The 27,898-nt window shown below is 42.4% G+C and overlaps 1 protein-coding gene across 5 annotated transcripts in view; it reads left to right on the top strand.

Annotated features, from left to right (window-relative positions):
* Nucleotides 1-27,898, top strand: part of LOC110520290 (unconventional myosin-Ib) — a 147,609-nt gene that overhangs the window by 96,755 nt on the left and 22,956 nt on the right. For all 5 annotated transcript variants that reach the window (XM_090230061.1, XM_021597487.3, XM_090230060.1 and 2 more), the window contains exons 7-18: nucleotides 1,521-1,584; nucleotides 7,377-7,475; nucleotides 8,078-8,181; nucleotides 12,545-12,692; nucleotides 13,838-13,956; nucleotides 16,800-16,886; nucleotides 17,071-17,136; nucleotides 18,664-18,768; nucleotides 20,893-20,955; nucleotides 21,195-21,395; nucleotides 22,097-22,323; nucleotides 23,826-24,026. In XM_090230061.1, the coding sequence (XP_090086187.1) occupies nucleotides 1,521-1,584; nucleotides 7,377-7,475; nucleotides 8,078-8,181; nucleotides 12,545-12,692; nucleotides 13,838-13,956; nucleotides 16,800-16,886; nucleotides 17,071-17,136; nucleotides 18,664-18,768; nucleotides 20,893-20,955; nucleotides 21,195-21,395; nucleotides 22,097-22,323; nucleotides 23,826-24,026 (1,484 nt within the window). The remainder of the gene's footprint in view (nucleotides 1-1,520; nucleotides 1,585-7,376; nucleotides 7,476-8,077; nucleotides 8,182-12,544; nucleotides 12,693-13,837; nucleotides 13,957-16,799; nucleotides 16,887-17,070; nucleotides 17,137-18,663; nucleotides 18,769-20,892; nucleotides 20,956-21,194; nucleotides 21,396-22,096; nucleotides 22,324-23,825; nucleotides 24,027-27,898) is intronic.

Here is a 27,898-nt window from a genome sequence, read left to right as displayed (position 1 = left end):
CTACACCACCCGATGTTACAGAAAGGCCATAAAGATCATCAAGGACATCAACCACCCGAGCCACTGCCTGTTCACCCTGCTATCATCCAGAAGGCGAGGTCAGTACAGGTGCATCAAAGCTGGGACCGAGAGACTGAAAAACAGCTTCTATCTCAAGGCCATCAGACTGTTAAACAGCCACCACTAACATTGAGTGGCTGCTGCCAACACACTGACACTGACTCAACTCCAGCCACTTTAATAATGGGAATTGATGGGAAATGATGTAAATATATCACTAGCCACTTTAAACAATGCTACCTTATATAATGTTACTTACCCTACATTATTAATCTCATATGCATACGGATATACTGTACTCTATATCATCGACTGTATCCTTATGTAATACATGTATCACTAGCCACTATTTCGGATTATGCCTGATCTGTTTATATTTAGGTAACCTTGATTTAAACTGCTGGATGAGCACCTCCTGCTTGTTCCAGTGAATGCCATTTAGTTCTAACTCATCTCCTCAGGAAGAGGACAGATTGTTTGAACTGTTTCTTCCCCCTGCAGAGAGACTGGAGATGTTGTTGAAACTGGCAGTGGCCATTGCCAGTTAAATGTTTTCTTTTTTTGACCTTTATTTAACTAGGCAAGTCAGTTAAGAACAACTTCTTATTAACAGTGACTGCCTATTATTTACACTGGGCCAATTGTGCGCCGCCCTGGGGGACTCCCAATCACGGCCGGGTTGATACAGCCTGGAATCAAACCAGGGTCTGCAGTGAAGCCTCTAGCACTGAGATGCAGTGCCTTAGACCGCTGCGCCACTCAGGAGCCACTACGGCTTTTTAAGTTATAAATAAAAGTTATAAATAAAAAGAAGACTAATCAAATGACTGCAAAGAAACTGGGCCCAGTGTTGTTCTAACCCACATTTTAAACAGAACCGAGGGTGAGCGAAGCAGGGTGGTTTGTTTTACTCTCCTTTCAAATGGGAGAAGAATAAAGTACTTTCCTTCTTCACAGTAGTCTATTACTTCACAGCATACCTATGTGTGATTGGCAGCTGACTTTATGAACATGTCCAGTGCCTGGAGACACAATTACTTCTTCAAAATGAGTTCAACTTTTTTCTCCTTTCGGTGATGTTTGCGGTGATCCCTGCCTGTGCTTGTGCAAGCTTCCTCCTGCATCTGGGAATGTGTTCAATGGCCATTTTAAATGATTAATATTTACTCTTTGATTCCTAAACATAACTTAAATGTATTCAGGGCCTGTGCCGAGTTTGCTACAAAGCAACCTAACCTTGCCACCTTATTATAAGCCCTGGGCCCGAATCATCCTATTTGTCCTGCTTTATCTGTTTATCTCTTGTTTTGGCTGCCCTAAAAAAAACGCTTCATTGCTGAAAGAAAACATAGATTTTGCCTCAGAGACTAGCTAGTTGTTGTGTTATTTACCCAATAACATGCTGATATGTTAGTGTGGTGTCAGGAAATTCTAATCACTGTATTCTCTCTTCTCTACAGGGGAAATACATGGACATTGAGTTTGACTTCAAGGGAGACCCTTTGGGTGGAGTTATTAGCAACTGTGAGTATTATAAGGAAGACATATCTATATATCTATATATCTATATATCTATATATCTATATATATATATATATATATATATATATATATATATATACATATACATATACATATACATATACATATACATATACATATATATATACATACATACATACATACATACATACATACATATACATACATACATACATACATACATACATACATACATACATACATACATACATACATACATACATACATACATACATACATACATACATACATACATACATACATACATACATACATACATACATACATACATACATACATACATACATACATACATACATACATATACACACACACACACACATACACGCACACGCACACGCACACACACACGTCATGCTTAAATGACCACATGCTAAGCTCTCCTACATCCCTCTAGCCCTCTCACATGTCACTGCTGTGAGCATGGTAGTGATAGTGTAGCTCTGACACAGTTAGCTCAATTAAACCCCCAGTCAGTCATTCTACCATGGTAATGGTTTGTCTCACACCCTGGGCGAGGGACAGGATCTGGATGAGGGAGAGGGCCAGGGACAGTGAGAGGGACGGAGTCGAGCAGTTCACCACATGCTGTCCCTGCACGCCCGGTCGGTCGGCTCACCAAAGAGAGAGGGAGATCAATATTTGTTTTCAGTCAATGGAGGGTCAGTGACACACAGGAACTAGATGGGGAAAAAACAACCTAAAAAAAACTGAACCGTTGCCAAACAGACACATGAAAAAATGTTGACTGCTTTCTGTCTGCAGTACCTCGTCTTGTCTCTATCTCTGACCCTCAACTGCTTTGTTATTGTTTTGTCCGGTCTCTTGTTCATATTGTTTTGTCTGAAGCGATTCTGCCATGAGGTCAGGGGAAATAAAGTGTGGGTAGATCTGTCACAGATATTCCTCTGTCCTTTCGGTCTGTTGGAGAGGAGAGCTCATGGAGACTGCCCAGTGCCTTCATAGGTTTATTATGGAGAGGGAGACTCCATAAGACTCCATAAGACTGAGGGCCATGTGACTCTGGTGCAATGGTATATAACAGGAAGAGGAGGATGGATGGAAGGTAGTGATGCGCAGCCGTGTTTAACGTCATTTAAATAGTGTGTGGCTGAAGGGCAGGTTGAATAAAGAGAAACAATACCTGACACAATCCATCAATGTATAATTATTGTGCAATTTATATAGGCTACAAGGAGGTTTTTCTTTCATTATTTTAGACTATCTTTCTGCATAAGCCTAAACTTTAGCTTAACTGTACGGACGTCAAATAGCCTACATAGCCAACCACCAGATAATGCTTTTGGGAACGGGCAGAAAAGGTTAACGTCAATCCACTTAGGCAAAAAGGTAAATGCCAAAGTTTTCATTCAATAAGACAATAGCTGAGTAAGGAGAGCTGAAAATAAAGAGGGAGGGCCAGAGCAGTCTATTTGGTGAAGTGGTAACAGAGGATGATCGCAGTGCTGGCTATGTTATGTGTGATGATTGAGGCTCTATACAAATTCGACAATCACAAGACGTGACTTCAAATAGGCCTATGGCATATCAAAGGAACTGTAGCCTACTGTTTAGATGGGTTAAATGGAAAATGAAATCTGGACATTGACTAGAATAACCTACTCCAAAGTCCTCTGATAATACTAGTCCCGTGCGAATCGACATCCCTGTGTTTTGAGAGAAATGTCTGAGTTCGACAGGTGGCTCGAGGTTTGAACAAGAAAACAATAACTGATTGGATAAATTGAATTAAGTGCTGCGCATAGCCAATATATGAAGGGCATACATGTAACAACGTTCACAGTGAATGCTTTTGTTTATACTCAAGTTAATTGAATATCGCCAAATGCATCATTCAAATTATTGCGCATATTTAATGCAACCATTGCTGTTAATAGTTCGCAAAGCAGTATACTAAACGTTTGGAACATCCATAGCCTAAAAATGCAAATCAAGTGCAAGTTAGCTGTTTAGCTCACATCTGAAGGCTGGGGGGCTAAGACGTCTTCTATTGCGGATCCCTAAAATATCTGAATGATTATGATCACACACTATGGCGACACTATACCAAAGATGGTTTAGTATGGTTTAGAAACTTGGGAACCAAGCTGGAGTTATCAGTGTAGCCTGTCATCGCTTGGACTTGTTGAAATATCTTCATGCCTAGAAAAAAACCCTCCAGGCTTCCATCATAACTGTCAATTTATAGGAAGAAATATATATATAATAATTACAGGGGGCAGTTTGGAAAAAACGAATCCCGTCCAAATCGTTCTCTAAAATAACGGACATTCTTGGGTAATAAATAAATAACCAGCGTTCTCTAGTAATGCTGGTCCTGTGTGAATAGTACTATAGCCTTAATAATAACTCCTGCAGCATATCAACCTCCACTCTTCTGGGAAGGCTTTCCACTAGATGTTGGAACATTGCGGGTACTTACTTCCATTCAGCCACAAGAACATTAGTGAGGTTGGCACTGATGTTGGCCTGGCGTTCCATTTTATCCCAAAGGTGTTTGATGGGGTTGAGGTCAGGGCTCTGTGCAGGTCAGTCAAGTTCTTCCACACCGATCTTGACACACCATGTCTGTATGTACCTCGCTTTGTGCACTGGGGCATTGTCATGCTGAAACAGGAAAGGGCCTTCCCCAAGCTGTTGTCACAAAGTTGGAAGCACAGAATCGTCCAGAATGTCATTGTATGCTGTAGCGTTAAGATTTCCCTTCACTGGAACTAAGGGGCCTAGCCAGAACTATGAAAAACAGCCCAGACCATTATTCCTCCTTCACCAAACTTTACAGTTGGCACTGGATTCGGGCAGGTAGAGTTCTCCTGGCATCCGCCAAACCCAGATTCGTCAGTCGGACTGCCGGATGGGGAAGCATGATTCATCACTCCAAAGAAGGCATTTCCACTGCTCCATAATCCAATGGCGGCACGCTTTACACCACTCCAGTTTACGCTTGGCATTGCGCATGGTGATCTTAGGCTTGTGTGTGGTTGCTTGACCATGGACACCCATTTGATGAAGCTCACTACAAACAGTTATTGTGCTGACGTTGCTTCCAGAGGCAGTTTGGACAGACTGTTTTTACACGCTTCAGTACTCGGTGGTCCCGTTCTGTGAGCTTGTGTGGCCTACCACTTTAGGGCTGAGCTGTTGTTGCTCCTAGATGTTTCCACTTCACAACAACAGCACTTACAGTTGACCAGGGCAGACATTTGATGAACTGACTTGTTGGAAAGGTGGCTTCTTATGACTCTGTCACGTTGAAAGTCACTGAGGTCTTCAGTACGGGCCATTCTACTGCCAATGTTTGTCTATGGAGATTGCATGGTTCCTTGCTCGATTTTTATAAACTTGTCAGCAACGGGTGGTGCTGAAATAGCAGAATCCACTAATTTGAAGGGGTGTTCACATCATTTTGGTGATGTACTGTATCTAAATGATGTACTATATCTTTGACTGTAGCCTATAGCGCATTTTCTTTATTTGCAGGTTAGGGTTGGGTGCGGGTCTCAAATGTTCACTTTACCACATATAGTTGGGCGGTTGCAGATGGATTATAATCAATTGTGAGCAGGTGTGGGTGAACAAACAGCTGACCTGCCGAACCACTAATGGAAGAATAGGCCTCTCATGCCTGGGGGCTTCCCTCAGAAGTCACTAGCTATAAATTCCTCTGTTCCTTTGTCGCTGCTGCAGCACAGTCAGCCAACACCTCATTATGGCCCTCTCTCCATCTCCATCTCTCTCCATGCCCAGAGATCTTCTTTAACTGAGGATTAAAGAGGAACACCTCACAAACCTCTCCTCGGCACCCCCAGACGTTTCACAATTTTGTTGTAGCCCTCAACTAGCTCACCTGATTCACCTAGTCAAGGGCTTGATAATTAGTTGTCAATTCGAATCAGGATGTGCTAGCACTGGAATAGATGAAATACATGGAATGGTTGTGGGTCCCCGGGTGAGGTTCGAGAACCACTGCTCTAGGGCATGGTGGAGCAGCTAGGGTTAGGCCACAGTCGAAGGGTTTAGGACACAACAGCCCATGCTTGCTAGTTTTGTATGGAATAATGTGTTGAATTTTGTCTGCTTTAATAATCTTGTTTCTTTTTGTTATTGTCTGTGATTGTGCCTTGTTCACTACCCATTTTGTATAGTAAAGTTGAATTGACTTAGATAATGGTAACATGCTAGGAAGAAGATATCAATACACCAGGCTCACAATCCTTTTGGTGCTTGTTAAATCCTAGCCTAAACGACAAGACAGGATATGGACTTCCATTCTTACTTTTCAGTATATATAGCGTGTCTGACATTTCTCCTTTAATGTATGTTTGTCAGTCTAGGAACCATTTCCTGGATGTGGCCTGCCTGCTGCAAATAGCTAAATAGCATTCAACATTTTACAAATGCTTTACAGCAGGCATGAAAAAGTCTAGTAAAAAGCAATAACAGAGCTGAACTCTTCTAGTGTACAAAAGGTTAAAGGTCGTGACAGAGAGAAGAGCCCCTTGGGGGGTAGACTCTGAATGTTCAGAACATTCTTGAGCCACATTTCCTGTTCCTGCATCTTATTTTCTGTTTGAACTCACTGTTGTGAGTTTTGTCTGGTCAAGAGGATGCTTGCATGCAGTTATATCTGAATCTCAGAGTAGGGTACAGGCTAAGGGAGCCACAATGGGAGACAGTGACATTGTTTATGACAGAGAGAAAGCCAGCGAATAGTCTCACATTGCCAGACTAGTATTTTATGTACTCTGTATTAGAAAAGAGAGGGGTGAGAATCCATGCTGTCAGGCTCCATTTTGATTACATTTCAGAGGCAGTGCATCACTCTGAGCTGCTCGTCTGTCGCGCTCTAAAGAGATGCTACATTATTGATGAGCTGACAGACACGTGTTTAAAAACTCCGAGAATTACTTAGTGATGAACACACGCACAGTGACTACCATGTGGTGGTGAAGCAAGGCTGGCAGTCTATTGACTACCAATTTCTCTGTAGTGGGTCAGTGGAATTAAGTGCTGTGCCAGAGAAAGTGTAAATGCATTATGAAGTGGTCCCTGACTCTCCAAGCGGCTAATGCCCCCACTGAGAGGATAACTTAGCTGACCGGTAGCTAGCAGCTCCAACTCTGGTCCCTGGGCTCTATATTCAACATAACATCATTTAGTCAGGCATAGAGAAGAACTTATCTTACTTTCCTGATCAACTTATAGTAAATAGAGCTTTGTGAGCCACTTAAACCACATTAACTGTGTAATATGTTACAGAGTACATCCTTTCCAGTCTAGGTGTTGTAGTTGATCAGTAGTTAAGGAGCTGACCTGACTATTGAGCCCTTCATATGGTTTCCTCCTTTGAGTCTTCCTGTGCCTGCCGGCTCGGAGGCTCTACTTCTACACAATGAACAATGAGACGCCTACATAACCGTGGCTCTGTCACCTTGGAAACACTAATATTTGGCTATAACAGGGAGATCAGAGCTCTACAGATGTGGTCTGGACACTGACCACGTGTAGACTTAAAAGATCAGTCGTGTTCTTAGCTCATTAAATTGCATCTTCTTTTACAGTATATGTCCTGCCTTACCTCATGAGTAATAATAATACCTTGTTAAATCTCGGTTTACATTTCCTTTTCCTACCTTATCGATTTGTTGAATTGTTCTAGCAGGTAATTCAGTATAATGCCTGTTTTCAACATCCATGTCTTAATTGTGTCCTTTATGTATTGTTATCCTCAGATCTACTGGAGAAGTCCAGGGTTTGCAAGCAGCCGAGAGGAGAGAGAAACTTCCACATCTTCTACCAGCTTCTTTCTGGAGCCTCGGATGATACCCTGAGTAAGCTATACACACACAGTTATCGGTAATACCTTCATGACAATATTATTAACATGTCATGAAGCTTCGTTAGGAGTCATACCATCTCAGAAACGGTCACAAATGTTTAGAAGGTATGTCATGACAGAGTTACTACACATGGCCTCAAATAAAATGTCACTGAGTTATCTAACCGCAAAATGTCTTAGTTATTCTAAAGAAACACATGACTAATACTTAAACATGAGGCTGTGTTTAACTACAGAGAACAAAGACTATGAAACCAGTGTGGTTCATTTGTTCTCAGCTGGAGCTCAGCCACTGTTTGGCAGTCTTGATGAAGGAGAACAATATAATGGTCTTTGATTCAATGCTGGACAAACATCAAAAGGCTTGATTTATCTGCACTTAATGTAACCTGTAATCCAATACACCATACTGTGACTTCCCTTGATACCTGATACAAGCCTTTAAAGGGCCATTTGAAACTGCTGATTGTGTGTGTGTGTGTGTGTGTGTGTGTGTGTGTGTGTGTGTGAGTGAACTGCTGCTCTAAAGTGTATAGCACTTTAGTCAATATGCACCATGCTAAAGCCATGTGTGTTTGTCTTTCTGGCACACAGTGAAGCTGAAGTTGGACAGAGATTTCAGTAAATACAACTACCTGAGTCTGGATTCAGCCAACGTCAATGGGCTGGATGATGCAGCAAGCTTCAGGACCGTCAGGGTGAGACGAACACATAATTGTTGACTGTCATTGTGTCAACTTGTTTTTGGCTTAGCTTAGAGGTGCACTGTGAAAGGGTAGGGTGAGAGTAGAGGTGGTCTGATCCTCTTTATCTACTGACCGAATAAATGAGCACGTAGATTGGATTAAGGTTTAAAACAGCTCTGATCCATGCTCCTAAGCAAGCTAGCATCTTCTACAGCCTCTCTACCTGTAATGTGAGGGTCCATACACACTGCTGAAAAACAATTAACCTTGCACAGACACGCCCCTTAATTTTGCCAGCTAGAACCAATGAAATGTCTTCCTTTCTGCCGTAGTCTTTTACTTATCCATGCGTGTAGTCTCAGTGTACAGACCCCTAACTTGAACTTTGAACTATAGCAGGAGAGTGAGACATAAGGATGAGTTTAGCTCAGCGAGGGAATCCCGTTCCACCTGCCGTGAAGGCTTTCCCGTACTGTAAACGATAGCAGAACGCTTCAGAGTACACAGGCAGATTGGATGCTGTACTGATGTGGGAAACAGCAGCTGCGTTCTTCTAAAGTACACACACACAGTCGCTCTCTGACATGCAGGGCTGCAGAGCGTGGTCATCATGTGTAAGGCTCTCTCGATCTTCCTCCTGACTCAGTTACTGTTGGTGACACACAGTGTTATGTTATGAGCTGCCTGAGCTTTATCCATTCCCAACTCCCTTAACAGGACTGTCCTGTACTCCACTATCTCCCTGCCCTTGGACTCTCAGTAGCAGTGGATGTGTCCCAAATGGTACCTTTATAGTGCACAACTTTTAAAATGTTTTTAAAAAATTACCCCTTTTTCTCCCCAATTTCGTGGTATCCAATTGTTGTAGTAGCTACTATCTTGTCTCATTGCTACAACTCCCGTACGGGCTCGGGAGAGACGAAGGTTGAATGTCATGCGTCCTCCGATACACAACCCAACCAGCCGCACTGCTTCTTAACACAGCGCGCATCCAACCCGGAAGCCAGCCGCACCAATGTGTCGGAGGCTACACCGTGCACCTGGCAACCTTGGTTAGCGCGCACTGCGCCCGGCCCGCCTAGGAGTCGCTGGTGCGCGATGACACACGCAGCATCCTGTCTTAGCACTTCTCTCAGTGAGGGAGCTAGTAGGCCACCTCACAGCTGCAGTCCAACTCAACACAATAGATTTCAGTGATTTACAAGAATAGGCCTCTCCACTGGATATGATGTTGTTGTAGGAGCCAAAGGCAGCCTGCTACAGATTTTTTTCTCACCCTTGTTCACAATGGTGTCAAATCACAGTAACACATGTTTAATAATTCAAGATACTGTAGTTCCCCTACTACACTGTCCACATCACTGTGTCCTCTGTCAGTAGTTGTCTTGCTTTCCTCTCCAGTCCAGAAACTCATCCCCCTTTTCTGTTGTCCATGTTATCATTGTGTGTTTGAGATTGACTACATATACATTAGTCCAATTGCATGGAATCACCCGTCTACAAATCCCCTTGCATTCCAAATCAGGCTTTGATACTGCGACCAAAACGGTCACATTTGTGACCGTTTTACTTGGCGTTTTACAAGCGTGCCAGCAAATTATTTTTACCTGGTCACTTTAGTTGTTGGTTCACAATTAGATATTTTTATCGTCATGATTTATTCAAACAGTAATGTGCAATTGACCAAAAATAAAGTACCTTTCTGAAGAGGCACCAACTGCACGGGAATGCACCTGTCTGTGTGTGTCAGGACCTACAGGGGAGGTTTTAGAAACGCTCCGGGCCAGTCGATCATCCCCATCAGTTAAAAAGATACTCTAATAAATCTAGGCTATATAATTATTTGTAAAGGATTTATTCCCGAAGCTGTTCATTCATTATGTCGATTATCTATGACGCGCGCTCGACACCGCCTATAGATAATTGGTCGGCAGAGAGAGCGAGCAGCTCTCAAACAGCTGGTTGTTGCCTGGCGCGAAGACAGACAGCGATAGCGGAAGGAAAGATGTTCCTAGTTATGATATCTACCAGTAAATGCTAAGGCAAAAAGGGGTATGCAAACAAGGTAAAAGTTCAAGGTCTTGGTTGAATATTTGCAACACGCAATTCAGTCATCATTGAATAGCCTACCTTAAAAATGAAATTTCCTTTAGGCTCTTTGGTCCTTGAAAAGTCATTGAAGTTATCGTAGCCGATTTAGAAGTTCTACTGCGCCAATATAAACAGATGTTATTTTCTGATCTGTTTTTCTGATCACTTTGTTTCCTGTCTTTTCAATGGAAGGGTGTTGCGCTAGTATGTTGCTTTGGTGTGGTAAAACCATGTGCGGTTATAAAGAGCAAGACAACATCGAATGTTGGCTTCAACTTGGTTTTCCATACAAAGCGTTGCAATACAAAGGGAACCCAGTTTTTGGTTGCTTTTAAAACATGATACAGTAACCCCCCCAATAACTCTTCAACATCACAAATGGCAAGACTGACGACCTACCACATGGACAGACTTCATTAGTGTGTTTGTGTCGGGAGAATGCTGTCTTTAGTCACGTAATGCCCACATTATTCTGACATAGAATGTAAAAATGTGAATGTCAATACATAATGTCATTGGTTAGGCCTATAAAACGTGTTTTTCGTAATAGTAATATATACTTTTTTTTGCAAACATTTTTGGGGAATTTTTTCTATAGGCTAATACAACAATTACAAATAAAATGTACAGTACCGAACAGTTGATGTTGAGATGTTTGTTACTTTAACTCTGAAGCATTTATTTGGGCTGCAATCTGAGGTGCAGTTAACTCTAATGAACTTATCCTCTGCAGCAGAGGTAATTCTGGGTCTTCCTTTCCTGTGGCGGTCCTCATGAGAGCCAGTTTCATTATAGCGCTTGATGGGTTTTTTTGACTGCACTTGAAGAAACGTTCAAAGTTTTCCATATTGATTGATCTTCATATCTTAAAGTAATGATGAACTGTTGTTTCTCTGTGCTTATTTGAGCTGTTTTTGCCATAATATGGACTTGGTATTTTACCAAGTAGGGTTATCTCCTGTATACCACCCTTGTCACAACAACTGATTGTCTTAAATGCATTAAGAAGGAAAGAAATTCCACAAAGTAACTATAAACAAGGCACACCTGTTAATTGAAATGCATTCCAGGTGGCTACCTCATGAAGCTTTGCAAGAATGCAAAGAGTGTGCAAAGCTGTCATCAAGGCAAAGGGTGGCTATTTTGAAGAATCTCAAATCAAAATATATTTTGATTTGTTTGACACTTTCTTTTGGTTACTACATGATTCTGTGTGTTATTTCATACTTTTTTTGTCTTCACTATTATTCTACAATGTAGAAACTAGTTAAAATAAATAAAAACCCTTGAATGAGTAGGTGTTAACTTTTGACTGGTACTTTAGCTCCTTAAATTACAATTAAGTGTTTGTACGTGCCCCCTCAGTCTTCAATGAGGTCCGTAGGGCCACATTGAAATGTTATTTCCTTGCTGTCAGAATTTGCTCTAACCATCGATTTTGGAATTTTCTATGCTCCCTTACTGTCTAGTGATTATTAGCGAGCTGGACAGTCAAGATACTGTTTGAATAGCTGTCCGTTATCATTTCTACACAGTTTCGATTTGATTTTAGTGATTTGAAAAGGATTCTTCAGGATTTTGGAATGAGGCCCTTTATTTACTTCCCTAGCAGATACCCATAGATTTCTAGTAATTACGCTAATGCTAGTTACAGTAGCAACTGCTCTAGCACTAGTTAACAACTCCCTTCAAACTGCACACAAGAGACATTAAAATAAAGTGCTTTATTTTTTTCAGATGTCAAAGTGCCATGTGTTATTTTCTGTGAAATCCTCTAGAGCAGGGGTGTTAAACATACAGCAGTCCAATACGGCAACAAACTCACTATACTTTAAAGGGATACTTAGGCATTTTGGCAATTAGGCCCTTTATCTACTTCCCCAGTCAGATGAACTCATGGATACAATTAAGTCTCTTTTCTTTGCTGTTACAGTAAATCTATCTAAATCAATGTAAGAACACAAGGGCATGCTAATTTAAAAGATGTCTTGTCATTGTTAGCCTGGTTCTGTAAGGAATGCAGGCACATTATGGGACCAAGGCCAGGCCATTATCAATTATTTAAAAAATATATATAAATATTGGTGTGACCAAATTGTGCTGGTGCACCCAACTGAAAAGTTGGTAGCACCAGTGCCACCGGTGGAAAAAGTTAGTGTAGAACCCTGCAAAAAACTACTCATTAACAAATCGAGATCAGTTATTCTGCACCTTTTGTTGCTCCAACTGATCCTCTCAAACATGCTGAATGTCTGATTGGCTCTCTCCCCCTGTGCCATCCCAGAATGCCATGCAGATTGTGGGCTTCATGGAGGCTGAGGTGCAGTCGGTTCTGGAGCTGGTGGCTGCCGTCCTCAAACTGGGGAACATTGAGTTCAAACCAGAGTCCAGGGTCAACGGCTTTGACGAGAGCAGGGTCAAGGACAAGAATGGTGAGACCATAGTCGGACTGGACAACCAACAGCTTTACTGTGGGACAGAATTTCCTGTTACAGTACACATGGACACACATCTCACTTTTTTAATAACTTTTGTGCCCACGTGTGGATGCCTGCATTTCCCTTGCATCTTGAAAATGTAAAAATCCTGTATTGTGGCTGTAGAAAATTATTGTTTCTTTTGGTTATTCATTTTCTTGTCAATTGAAGGATAGATAAGATAAGCACACTGTAATTTATCGGTTAGATTATCACCACTGACCAATAGTCAGTCCCTCAACCACAAGCCATGGCTTTAAGTTCTATCAACAGCAGCATATATGGTTGTTCTTGTACTGCCCCCTACTGGTTAATGATTCATTCATTTCATGACTTAGTAACTACAGTATGCTATAGTTTATGATTAAGTACAATAGGCCTATTGATAACCCTATTGCTTACAGCTATCCCCTATTAAGCAAGCATAATATTTAGCATGTCTTAGTAACCCAGCCATGACACAACTTTGCTTTCTTTGCAAACACAACTTTTCTACATGTCACACTAAAGTGGAACTCCACGTGGTCTGTGGTGTGAATCATAAAATCCATCTTCTTTCTAAAATGACACCAGCTTATTAATGGCATTTCCCCTTATGACCATTTGACGGCTGTATGGACTGTCACGGTACACAAATACATTTAGTCAACAACACCACTCTTACAGAAGACCATTTACTGAGACAATTGACATGTAAATACCTAAAGACATTAAGGCTAATGCGCTTCAGTAACTCCTCTTAAACACTACTCTGTCCGGCTGCTTTGGGAATTCCTGGCCAGGAGACACAACACTGATCCTAAAGGAGATCCTCTGAGAATAGAGAGAGTAGATTACCTCATCTCTTTATGGAAAGGGTTTAGCTAATGCCTTGTGGCTACCCACTGAAACCCTGATACTGACGTCATGTGGCATTGTTGGTAGAGCTTAACATTTATATGGATTCCATCCCTGCAGGGGATACATTTATTTTATTGATAGATTTAATCTAGTCATTGTCTATTTGTTTCTTTGCCCTAGGCCTGTATACAAAGCTCTATGATTGAGTGTTTGTGTCTGTTCTCTTAGTGAATGTGTCTTTCCTCTGCTCTATCTTCCAGACCTGAAGGAGATGTGTGAGCTGTTGGGGATTGAGCAGTCTGTGCTGGAGAGGGCTTTCAGCTACCGCACCGTGGAAGCCAAGATGGAGAAGATGTCTACCACGCTCAACGTAGCCCAGGTGAGAAGACCAACACACTGTCGTCACTGTATAGCAATAGGCTTGGGCGGTATACTGTATACCGGGGTATTTGGAAATAGCCATTGAAAATATTTCTTATGTTTTTTTTTAAGTAAATACCCGCAGTCAACTTGTGCAATATGTTAAGAGATAAAGATGATCGCCTTCTTAATTTCATCTGTCACATATGAACCTTACCGGCAGTCCCCAGTCACTTGGTGTTTGTTTACAAGCACACAGCAGCAAGAGACCAGAGCCTTGTGAGTCTCTCACTATTGTGCAGCACGCGCCAGGTGATCTAGTTACAGTATGTGATTCACAGCTAAATGTTTGCCAGCTAGATCTTATATAATTATTAAGTTAACTGTCTAAAATGTGCTAAATGCGCTGCAGTTGTGCGTTTGGTTTGCTAATTTAGTAGCTATCTTGCTAAGTGGTTAGCTTCACTTGGTAACAGCTGAGAATCCCGTACTGGATTAAGAGCCTTTATGTCTAATATTTGTTTTGTGCCTGCAGCAAATTGTGAGTAGCATTTTTGAGTTGCTTGTGAAACTTTGAGCTGGGATGTCTGTCCTGAATATAGTTTAGGTCAGAGTCTGTATAAAATGTTCCCAATCCGCTCGTTAGCATTTAGATGACACAAGGTCGGTATGACAATCTGGATACCACTCAAGCCTATATAGCAACACATTACTTTAAGGACCATGCCCTTACCAACTGAGCCGCACAGGACGACCAAAAGATCCAGTCATCATTGTATTGCAACACACTTCCTTTCATGGTAGCACTGACAGACGAAGTCTTAGGGGATGTTTCACACTCCAGTTGTGGATGGATGAGGAAGGACAAGATGAATTCCCTCTCACTGAGTTCTTTAGCAGCTAGCTAACCCCCCCCCCATCCCATCCCATCCCCACCTATTGTACATGGAAACATATCCATAATAGAAGAGGGGTTGGTGACTTCTCCCCTGGAAATGCAGAAGTAGGTCACATTGTGGAGGTTAGTGAGTTCAGGCAGCAGACACATTCATGCTTTAGATGAGAGGAATATAAGCTAGTCTCCTCTCTCAATTCTGGAGGTCTGTGAGTTCAGGCAACATCCAGTTGGAGATTAAATGAAGAAAGTCATAGAGGCTAGTCCTCACCCTAGTCCTCTTTCTGTGCTCTACAAACACAGCTTATGAAGGAAGGTAGAAGGAAGGGATGAGCTTCATGTCTCCTGAAAAGTGATTTAAACATCCTTGGCAGATATCTGGTAGCCTGGTTCCAGGTCTATTTGTGCTGTGTTACCAACTTCTATACTCTTTGCTTTGACAATGACCATAGGAGTTGACGAGGCTGCGCAAACAGACCTGCTTCCTTGAGATAGAGCACTACCCCCTGGTGCAGCTCTTTAGAGTCCATCAGAACGTATCTTAACAAATATCTGGCCAGGTAGCATAAACAGAATGGTTTAAAAGGCCAGACGGAGAAAATAAATCAGAGCACATTGGTTGTAGGTCTTAGAGGAACTATCAAACTAAGGATCACCAGATTATCCATAGCACATCATCACCAGTCCAAACATCAGCTCCTAGAAGTGTTTGTTTGTCCTGGAGGTTATGCCTGGTCTTGTCACAGTTCAACTCTTCCTGTGTGCGCACGCACGCAGTGCATTCAAAAAGTATTCATACCCCTTGACTTTTTCCGTATTTTGTTACGTTACAGCCTTATTTTAAAATGTATTACATTGTTTTTCCCCCTCGTGAATCTACACACAATACCCCATAATGACAAAGCAAAAAAACATTTGTTTTTGTTAAATTATAACAATTATTCAAAACTGAAATCACTTTACATAAGTGTTCAGACCCTTTACTCAGTACTTTGTTGAAGCACCTTTGGCAGCAATTACAGCCTCAAGTCTTGGGTATGACGCTACAAGCTTGGCATACCTGTATTTGGGGAGTTTCTCCCCTTCTCTGCAGATCCTCTCAAGCTCTGTCAAGTTGGATGGGGATTGTCACTATTCTCAGGTCACTCCAGAGATATTCGGTCGGGTTCAGGTTGGGCTCTGGCTGGGTCACTCAAGGACATTCAGAGACTTGTCCTGAATCCACTCCTGCATTGTCTTGGGTGTGTGCTTAGGGTCGTCGTCCTGTTGGAAGGTGAATCTTCGCCCCAGTCTGAGCACTCTGGAGCAGGTTTTCATCAAGGATCTCTCTACTTTGCTCTGTTCATATGCCGCTGAAAAACCTCCCCACAGCATGATACTGCCACCAAAATGCTTCACTATAGGGATGGTGCCAGGTTTTCTCCAGATGTGATGCTTGGCAATCACGCTTTGTCATTATGGGGTATTGTATGTAGATCGATGAGGAGAAAATCTAAAATTAATTAAATTTGTTCAAGACTGTAACAAAATGTGGAAGAAGTCAAGGGGTCTGTATACTTTCTGATTGCACTCTACGTGTGTGTGTGTGTGTGTGTGTGTGTGTGTGTGTGTGTGTGTGTGTGGTTTGCATGAGGAATGACCGCCTATCTCTACTCCAGTGTGGCTGTGTGCCAGAGAATGAGCCTTTAACTATAGGAATATTATTCAGCCCACTCTAGGACACGCTTGCCTGTTCTGTTGTGGATGGTTGGAATGAGAAACATTCTACAGCTGGAATTATAGCTTGACTGATTGATGGCACTTTTACATCCATAAAGACTTATCTGCGCTCCATGAGTCCTGTCCCAGTTGACTGGTGAATGCTATACTACTACAAGCATTTGTCAGAGATATTTACTACAGCGATCTTTCTCTGTGTATGAGAGCACTGAAATCTGTACACTAAGTCTTCATTTGTGATTTGCAAGGCCTACTATGCCCGTGATGCCCTGGCCAAAAACCTCTACAGCCGTCTGTTCAGCTGGCTGGTCACCAGGATCAATGAAAGCATCAAGGTAGGGCCTCTCTCTGGTCTCGCTCATGACTGTATATCAGCAAGGTTTGTCCACTGTTATTCTACAAGCCCTTGACTATAAAGATATAAGCCCTTCCAAACTAGATGACATGATTGTCATTAAGACAGGACTATCATTTTATGTGTATCTTATACTTTCTCTTTCCCTTTATTTCTTCTCTCAGGCTCAAGCAAAAACGCGCCACAAGGTGATGGGCGTCCTGGACATCTATGGTTTTGAAATCTTCGAGGTAAGAGCAATTGCACACGGTAGTGAAATGACCTCACACCTCCCGTCCCCCATGAGCGTAAGCGTCTTGTTTGCCTTAGACAACGAATTTGTGTGGTTTTGTGACATAATACATTTGACATGAACAACTAGCAACTTAACTTCCACAGTGCCTCTTTAAATTGATCTCTAAGGTGCATGTTCCTAATATTCCTGACTGTTCCCCACTCATTGTGAAGTCGTTTCATTCCTCTCTCCTGAATGTTGTTGTCTGGGCCGACAGGAGGGCGTAAGTACACCTGCCGAGGGCGTGCTGAGTGCAGTGTGCATGCTGTGATCTAGCTCAGCCCTTAATCCTAGTCTTAATTCAGATCCTATCTGTAACAGGACTTCCCTTGTGTTTTTGGGGGGATATGAAGGAGTACTGGTGTCTCTCTTAAGGGAAGGAGAGAACATACAATAGCAGAGCTATTCTGACAAGTGTATGAATTAGCCTTTTTCCAGATCTGTTAGTGCTGCCTTGCCAACTCCTATGGTCCTCATCAAGCCAAATGTTTGGTATGACAATAACCGTAAGGGTTGGCAAGGCAATGGAAACAGATTTGGGACCAGGTTATGTATGAACATCCTCCTTCTGTTGCCATGGGGGTCCTTCTCTTCCTGACCAGAGGTCACCAGCACGTTCCTCATGCCCTGTAGTTATGCTGTTCTAACCTAAGTAACCTAAGCAAATGGAGTGATATTGTTACCTAAGCAAATGGAGTGATATTGTTACCTAACCCAAAGCTACTGCTGTTAGCCAAGAGTCATGACTGGAAACTAAACTGGTATTCTAAACTGATAAGAAAGGGGGATAATTTAGAAAATATAGATATTTTAAATAGTTAATAATCTTTCATATTTTATGCCTGTTCACTGTCTTTGTTCGACACCTTTGAAATGAGCTACTGATAAACACTGAAGCTTTGCCAAGATTAGTTTACATGCATCCATGATAAGAAACACAGATAGGACTGTCCAAAGACTCTGTCCGTTGGGTTTGTTAAAGAGGGGTTGTAAAGCAATAAGGAGGAATGCCAGTCAAAGAAAGTTTTATGCCCTCATTGTCCTGGCTGTATGGGACTGTAAAACTAGCATTGCCACATGTGTAGTCTGTTCCCACAGTAGTCTGTTGGTTTGAAAAGAGACATATTCTTTGTTAGCGTGACATAACAGTGAAGGAATGGGGATCAAGGAATGTTTGTCTTTTTGGCATTACCCTAGTGGTATCCAACAAGGGAGCCGCAGTGGGAGAACAGGACCTGGGAGTGACCCAAAAGCTTATTGAAAGGCTGCATGTCAACATAGCAACAGGTGGTGACAGATGGTGGCATTTCAGTGTCCGACAGGCAAGAGAGGAGAGCAGTCAGTGTATTACTGAGATTTCCCCCCCCCCCAATATGTACTGAAGGTGGTGCAATGTGGTACCCTGCTGTGTGCATCTGGAATTGTACAAATGTTGCCTGTTTAGAACATAAGTTTAAATGGTGTCTTTGGGGGTTCTCTACAGGACAACAGCTTTGAACAGTTCATCATCAACTACTGCAATGAGAAACTGCAGCAGATATTCATCGAACTGACGCTACGCGAAGAGCAGGAGGAGTATATCAGAGAGGTAAACTGTGCCCTCGTTCACCTTACTGGGGACTGCAAGAGTGTTCACTAGGTCATATTGTAGCTTTTTAGTGTGAAACCTTTCAAAAAGAACAACAAAAATGAGTGTTTCGTATTGGGACAAATCGTGGTAGTCCCTCCGTTTCAGTGTGTTTTCTTCCCTTTGGTGCTTAATGAACTCAACCCAGTCGTTGCACTCTAATGGCATGCACTCAGAGGAGAACATTGCCCCATAAAGCCATCCATCTCTCACCCCCAGCCTGTCAGCCTCTTTGTGCCCCCCTGACACCTAATCTACATTCCATACATTGACAGGCCAATTTGTAGTGTGAACCTGGCTTGTCATGCAGTGTTTGGGTAGGTCTGGGTTGTGATATTGCCAATATCAGTCTTTCACCTTTTGCCTTCCCTGTTTTCTGTCTCTGTCTTGCTCTTTCACTCCTTCCTATTTTGTCTATTTTGTCCTAAATTTCATATTGTCCATCTCTATCTTTCTAGTCCCCTCTTTCCATCCCCAGTCCTTGCCCTCACCCTTCTCTCCTGCTCTTTTCACCATACTTTCCATCTCTTTTGCCCTTTCCTTCTCTCTCCTCTTTCTCTCCTCTTTCTCTTTCTCTCTTTCTCTCCTCTCTTTCTCCGCTCTTTCTTTCTCCGCTCTTTCTTTCTCTCTCTCTTTCTCTCTCTTTCTTTCTCTTTCTCTCTTTCTTTCTCTCTTTCTCTCTCTTTCTTTCTCTCTTTCTTTCTCTCTCTCTCTCTCTCTTTCTCTCTTTGTCTCTCTCTTTGTCTCTCTCTTTGTCTCTCTCTTTGTCTCTCTCTTTGTCTCCTCTCTTTCTTTCTCTCGCTCTTTCTCTCTCTTGCTCTTTCTTTCTCTCTCTCGCTCTTTCTTTCTCTTTCTTTCTCTTTCTCTCTCTTTGTCTCTCTTTGTCTCTTTCTTTGTCTCTCTCTTTGTCTCTCTCTTTGTCTCTCTCTTTGTCTCCTTTCTCTCTCTCGCTCTTTCTCTCTCGCTCTTTCTTTCTCTTTTTCTCTCTCGCTCTTTCTCTCTCTCGCTCTTTCTTTCTCTTTCTCTCTCTCGCTCTTTCTCTCTCTCGCTCTTTCTCGCTCTCGCTCTTTCTTTCTCTTTCTCTCTCTCGCTCTTTCTCTCTCTCGCTCTTTCTCTCTCTCGCTCTTTCTCGCTCTCGCTCTTTCTCTCTCTCGCTCTTTCTCGCTCTCTCTCTCTTTTTCTCTCTCTCTCTTTCTCTCTTCCCCCCCTCCTTTGTGGGCTTTAGGGACGGAATTGATCCTTCACTCCAGCAGGGGTAAACACACTTCTCCCCCGGGGGCTCAGGCCTCTGTTTGCTTTCAGAGCTCTGAGTATGTGAGTGCTGCTCCCTTGACCTCCCTTCCATTATATTCCACTGCCTGGCCACCCTCCAGACCAGTGCATGGGAAAATACTACACTGTGGGAGACAGGAGGGGACAGGGGGCAGGACAGTGGGGACCACTGACCAATCAGGTTGCGGAGTCCACATCCCCAAATGGCTAACCCAACCAGCCCCTTTCCTCTCCCCCAAACCTGGACTCCCTGTTTGTCTGTCACACAGACCAAGTCAGCCAGAACCACCAGTTTCCAGCCCCAACATGACATAGAGCTCCAAAGCCTAGTCCAAGGCCTATGGATCGGCACCATTTGTCGTCTTGGTCTGCACCATTTGTCGTGCTCTTATTGAATTGTATATATATTGAATAGAACATATATTATAAGGACTGTTACTGTATAAGGCCCAACCAAGTTGCAGCTGTGTCAGCCCATGAAAACAGAAGATCTATGGAAAAGGTTCATTGTTTAACTTTGACTGTATAGCTTTGGTCAGTCAGTCTCTAAAACGTCTGCCTTGCCTATAAGACAGATAGCGAACTGCTTAAACAGTTCTCATTCCTTAATCTCTGGACTTCATGGCCCATTGGTTAGTTATCTGTCTGAGATTTATAGAAGGTCAGTGGCTTTCTCTTAAACCACTCAGGTCTGTATAAGTAAGTCTAGATGAGGTCAGGATTACGCTACAGGACAACCCTTTCTTGGCAGAAGAAAAAAAGTGAATAGTTACCCCTCTTTAACCTCTTGACATCTGTTCTTGTTTGTGACAGGACATTGAATGGACCAACATAGAGTATTTCAACAACGCCATTATCTGTGACCTCATTGAGAATGTAAGTAGGTCTCCCTTAATGTCATCTGATTCTTGTAGAGCAAAATAAAATACAGATTTCCCATGTCATGTCAATAGCAATAAGACATGACCGCCCTAAAGATAACTTTGTGCTCTTTCACAGTTAACTCTATTTGGAATATTTACATTACTCTATCTTGAATTTAGAATTTCTAATGAAGAACCTCTAAGAAACCTCTCCTCCGCCTCTGTAAGAATTCGCCCCTCTCTTTATTCTAGAACCAGAATGGAATCTTGGCCATGTTGGATGAGGAGTGCCTGCGGCCAGGCACAGTGACTGACGACACCTTCCTAGACAAGCTGAACACCATCTGTGCTGAGCACCAGCACTTCGAGAGCCGCCTCAACAAGAACTCCAAGTTCCTGACAGACCACAGCCTGCCACACAGCTGCTTCCGCATTCAACATTATGCTGGGAAGGTACAGAGGAGGAACACACACACCTTGCACATCATCAAATACTTGATTGAGCTTGCCTGGCGCAATGCAACCAATTGAATAGAAAGTGCAAAGCTCACACAACTGTCACTCAAAGTATTTGAAAGAAAACCAATACTATTTAAACCCAGGTCTGCAACATCTTCAAAAATGATGGGAATGGGACAACATGGTATACATGTCATCACTGGCCAGGTGTTGAGACAGGATAAATACTGATTATAGTCACCATAGCAGAGCGTGCAGATTTGGCTTAAGAGCATTACCTGGAGGGCGTCACATGCAGTGAAAGAAACATCAGTATTGCATGGGATTTCCTTGACACATGGTGGGATCAGAATAGCCCAGAAAATCTTCAGCTTTAAAGATTCCCTGGGTAAATAGATTTATAATCCCCGTTTGGTCAACATGCAGCACGGACAGTGATGCATTTTTATGAATCAATCCACAGCAAACATTTCCTCAGGATGAGTTTAGGGTTGGCAATAATAAACTAGTACTACAACTACTCCTACAAAAACATGGCATACATGGCCACACACGTTTACAGGATTCAGAAAAATGACAAGAAAGAAGTTGTCAGTTAACAGAAGTACATTTTTATAATTATGGGACGACAACAGCTATGTTTTGTGTGTTGTATCTGACTGTGTTAATCTGTTCATGTGTCATCTTTTGTGTAGGTGCTGTACCGTGTGGAGGGCTTTGTAGACAAGAACAATGACCTGCTGTACAGAGACCTGTCCCAGGCCATGTACAAGGCCACCCACAGCCTAATGAGACAGCTGTTTCCTGAGGGAAACCCTGCTAAGGTCAACCTGAAGAGACCCCCCACTGCAGGCTTCCAGTTCAAGGCCTCTGTAGGGGTACTCATGAAGAACCTGCAGACCAAAAACCCCAACTACATCAGGTAAGCGACCATTCACTCTGAAGATCATGTATTCTAAAGGATCAGTATTTCACCCCTTTTTCTCCCCAATGTTCGTTGTATCCAGTTGGTAGTTATAATCTTGTCCCATCGCTGTAACACCCTTACGAACTCGGGAGAGGCGACGGTCAAGAGCTGTGCGTCCTCCCAAACACGACCCCGCCAAGACGCACTGCTTCTTTGACACAATGCCCGCTTAACCCAGAATCCAATGTGTTGGAGGAAACACCGTGCACCTGGCGGTTGTGTCAGCGTGCATGCGCCCGGCCCGCCACATGAGTCACTAGAGCACATTGGGACAAGGACATCCCGGCCGGCCAAACCCTCTCCTAACCTGGACAACGCTGGGCCAATTGTGCACCGCCTCATGTGTCTCCCGGCTGCAATGCAGCAGGATCTGTAGTGACATACAGTTGAAATAGGAAGTTTACATACACCTTAGCCAAATACATTTAAACTCAGTTTTTCACAATTCCTGACATTTAATCCTAGTAAATATTCCGTTTTAGGTCAGTTAGGATCACCACAACATGATGCTGCCACCCCCGTGCTTCACGGTTGGGATGGTGATCTTCGGTTTGCAAGCCTCCCCCTTTTTCCTCCAAACATAACGATGGCCATTATGGCCAAACAGTTCTATTTTTGTTTCATCAGACCAAAGGACATTTCTCAAAAAGTACGATCTTTGTCCCCATGTGCAGTTGCAAACCGTCGTCTGGCTTTTTTATGGCGGTTTTGGAGCAGTGGCTTATTCTTTGCAGAGTGATATAGGACTTGTTTTACTGTGGATATAGATACTTTTGTACCTGTTTCCTCCAGCATCTTCACAAGATCCTTTGCTGCTGTTCTTGGATTGATTTGCACTTTTCGCACCAAAGTACGTTCATCTCTAGAACGCGTCTCCTTCCTGAGCGCTATGACGGCTGCGTGGTCTCATGGTGTTTATACTTGCGTACTATTGTTTGTATAGATGAACGTGGTACCTTCAGGCGTTTGGAAATTGCTCCCAAGGATGAACCAGACTTGTGGAGGTCTACTATTTTTTTTCTGAGGTCTTGGCTGATTTCTTTTGATGTCACCATGATGTCAAGCAAAGAGGCACTGTGTGTGGAGGTAGAACTTGAAATACATCCACAGGTACGCCTCCAATTGACTTCTGACCCACTGGAATTGTGATACAGTGAGTTATAAGTGAAATAATCTGTTAACAATTGATGGAAAATTGACTTGTCATGAACAAAGTTGATGTCCTAACCGACTTGCCAAAACTAGAGTTTAACCAGAAGTTTGTGGAGTGGTTGAAAAACGAGTTTTAATGACTCCAACATAAGTGTATGTAAACTTCCGACTTCAACTGTAGCTAGCACAGTGCCTTAGACCTCTGCGCTTCTCGGGAGGTCCTGAGTTGTCTCAACTCTGATCCACTGATTACCTTTTGTGTGACCATGCATGTCCATGCCTTGGTGTCTGTCTGTTTTCCTTAGGTGCATCAAGCCCAACGATAAGAAGGTAGCCCACATCTTCACCGACTCACTAGTGTGTCACCAGGTGCGTTACCTGGGCCTGGTGGAGAATGTGCGCGTGAGGAGGGCTGGCTACGCCTTCCGCCAGCCCTATGAGTCCTGTCTGGAGCGATACAAGATGCTCTGCAAGAAGACCTGGCCCCACTGGAGAGGACCCGCCAGGTAGGACCTCTGCTCTACCTGAACAGAAATGCTGTATTTATTATCTGCCTGTTCAGAATGTTGTATTTACCATATGATAAACCTAGAGCAAATATATTTACCTCACTCTTCCTCATTCAAATCAAGGAATTAACACCCTTTTTCAATCAGCACTTGTCACAAAGTGATATTACAGCAGAATGCTGTGAAATTACAGCATACAGTACTAACGACAGGATAATGTATTAACAGCAGTAGTCAGCCATAGATGATTTGCCCAAACATATCCCAACATGATACGGCTACGTCAGCAAGCCGTCTGCTTGCTCTGTGAGACAAACAGTCAAACCAGGGTTCCTTTACACTGCCCTGGGCATTTTGAGGCTGTTGGTTCTTAGCTCTGATGCTGTCATGTTATATTCACTGACAAGTGAGATGGCACTGCAGTGGATAGCAGACGTTCTACGGGCTCCTGACCAATTCTACTATTTTGTTTGCTTTCTTAGTGATCTTAACTTTTTTGGGACGTAACGTTCCTTTCACCGAAAATAGTTTCTGGACTTCTTCTCAGGTTTTTGCCTGCCATATGAGTACTCACAGACATCATTCAGTTTTCAACATCAAAACATCAACAGTTTTAGAAACTTCAGAGTGTTTTCTATCCAATACCAATAATAATATGCATATATTAGCAACTGAGACTGAGGAGCAGGCCGTTTACTCTAGGCACCTCTGGGCACCTTTCATCCAAGCTACTCAATACTGCCCCTGCAGCCATAAGAGGTTAACAACAGCTTGTGCGCTATCTCTGTTAGAATACCACATGATAAGCTGCAGACCATAGCTGTCTATTTACCACAACAAACTAATGCTTGCACGAAGACCGCACTCAATGAGTGCGCCGCTTCTCGTGGACGGTGATTTTAGTGCAAGGAAACTGTATTATCTAATTTTTACCAGCATGTCACCTGTGTAACTAGAGGTGACAAAACTCTATCACTTTTACTTCACACACAGAAATGCATACAAGGCTCTCCCTCGTCCTCCCTTTGGCAAATCTGACCATGACTCTATCCTCCTAATTCCTGCTTAAAGCAAAAACTCAGAGGAAGTACCGGTGACGCGCTCAATACGGAAGTGGTCTGATGAAGCAGATACTAAGCTACGGAACTGTTTCGCTAGCGCAGACTAGAATATGTTTCGGGATTCATCCGATAACATTGAGCAGTTTACCACATCAGTAACCGGCTTCATTAATAAGTGAATTGACGACATCGTCTCCACATAGAGAGGGACACTAATCCGTACACTTATAAGAAATTCCACTACAACCTCCAAGCCATCCAACAGGCAAAGCGTCAATACAGGACTAAGATCAAATCCAACTACGCCGGCTCTGATGCTCGTCGGATTTGGCAGGGTTTACAAACTATTACGGATTGCAAAGGGAAACCCAGCCACGTGCTGCCCAGTGATGCGAGTAGGGCTGTTGCGGTTACCTTATTACTGCCACACCAGTAGTCATGACCGCAGTCAAATTCCACGTGACCGTTGAGTCACACTAATCTCCTTTTGTGCACTCTACGCGTTGGTAGTACCCAACTCACTAACGAGCGCCTAGTGGCCTGGTACTCAGGGCTCTATTGTCCCTCTAACCACTCTGATATCAATGCAAATGCAATCGAAAATCATATCAAACACTTATCATGAAAAGAGGGTCATGCTTTTAAAACTAACCATTAAGGCACATTTCTTTTGACCTCACTGTGATGATCAATTTGAAGAAAAGTTTATCAACAGGTTGAAACTGAGTGGAAAACATGGTCATTGTGGATTTTGTTTCAAAGCCAAACAAAGAAATGGACAGCGCTTTCTAAGGTGATGATTATTTCAAAGCATTTAAGACGTTGCATGTAGAACACCCATATGCATATTACAGCTTATGCATGGGCACATATATGAGCCCAAGCCCCCCCAAAATAATAAATAACAACGGAATTAAAATAAGGATTGTGCCGTTATACAATACACAGCCTACTGAATATTATGCATGGCAGAAAAACATACAAATAAATGAACTGCTTTAAGAAGTCTTTGGTATATAATTGGTCTAGCCTACACTCCCAAATTAAACACATTTGAGTAATTGCCTTTGAGTGTGGACTGTATTATTATGCATACTGGATGGACTGGTTACCTTATGCTATACTGCAGACTTTCTATCCATAAGTCTGAGAACATATAGTCCTAGGCGATGCTGCTGGTTCAATGATTGAATTTGTATTTGATTTTGAATAGTCTTGTAATAGGGCATTTTTTAAAAATATTTTCATAATTAATAGGCTGACACATGACCTTTTTACATATAGAATATCTCACCATTTTGCATTTCCATCTCCTCTCTCGCCTTCATTCCTTTCTCGAGCGAGTTTCTTTGGGAAAACATGTTACTATCGATGTTCCCGAACAGATTTGATTTGGTTTTTCAAATTAAGCACTGGTTAGCTGCAGGAACATGGTTGGAGAGCCCATGGCATATAGTGTTTGGGCAGAACAGAGCGCAAGCTTTTTTGCTTCTTTTTCAAATAGTATATAGCCTATAGTTGCATCATGCAGCCCATATATATTTTGATTTCTAAGACATTGTAAGGTTTATCATTCACAACTGAATTAGTCAAATAACTCTAAATCTAGTGTATAGGACCGGTTTCAAATTATCACTTTTACGCTCAATATAGCATATGTGCACTCGCTCTGGAATGGGAAAAAATATCCTTTATTTTTTTCAGCTAAGTTCAATTATAGTATTCTTACTATGTAATAATATAAAATAATGGTAACGGACTTAGTGGTTTGTCCTTTAAAAGTTGCAGCTTACTGCAGTGCAGCTTGTATGATGCCTCAGAATTCAATGGCACGTTATTTAAGTTTAACCACTGGTACCATTTAATGCTAGTTAGTGCTAGTTTGACCACCAGGGGGCATCTTTGAGAAATATTTGATAGCCTTCAATAACGGCTGTACTAGAGAATTTAATACCTTTTTTTTTAGGAGACTGATTTTAAGAAATTTTGCTTAATTAAGTTGATTAATATTATGGTGTTTCTATTCCAAGAAAAACGATAAACCCTCTGGGTTTCCGTTAGAATGGAACGGAAAATATGGTGCTGTACAACGTGACAGTCGGGAGTACAGTACTGGGCTATTTAGCTAAAGAATCCCCGTAGCGTGCGGGCATGTGGGAGACTGGTGTTCAATTCCCCGACTGAGAGGAAGGAGTAAGCTGTCCTTGTGAATAAGAAATGGTTCTTAACTGACTTGCCTAGTTAAATAAAGGTTACACTATGAGCATAACATTTCTACACCCTAATTTTCTAATTCTAGTCTAACTAATACCCCAATGGAGATGCATTGAATTATCAAGACCAGTCCCCGTCCCGCGCTTGTCTCAGAGCAGCGCGAAACTGTGCTAAAATAGTTGTAGGCTATTGCTTCAAATGCTATTGCTTCTAACTTCAATATGCTCTTTAAATAAATAAGACCTACACCACTTTTAACAGCACATTAGGTAGGCCTAAAGTATATCGAAAAATATGACATGACTCTCCGCCAATAATTACATATAAAGGATTGGAGGATATTTCTGTAATTCATTGATATTTATTCCCATAGTAAATCATTATGGATCCTTAACTAAATAAACATCAGCATTTTGAAAGAGTATTTTTATTATTATTTTATTAAGGAAAGCATAAACATGCTGTTATTAGTTACATTGTTTTAGTTTGAACGTGCAGATTGGCACTAAGAACAGAAGAGTGGGAACGTTTCTCTAGTCTGCTCCATTATTAGTGCAATGCCCCTTAAAGTGTTGCCGGGGTGGGGGTCCACCC

Source organism: Oncorhynchus mykiss, chromosome 3 (genome assembly GCF_057628025.1).
Source record: "Oncorhynchus mykiss isolate SJ-2025 chromosome 3, ASM5762802v1, whole genome shotgun sequence".
NCBI lineage: Eukaryota > Metazoa > Chordata > Actinopteri > Salmoniformes > Salmonidae > Oncorhynchus > Oncorhynchus mykiss.
Note: the sequence above shows the minus strand (reverse complement) of the source record. Positions and strands in the feature narration are given on the sequence as shown.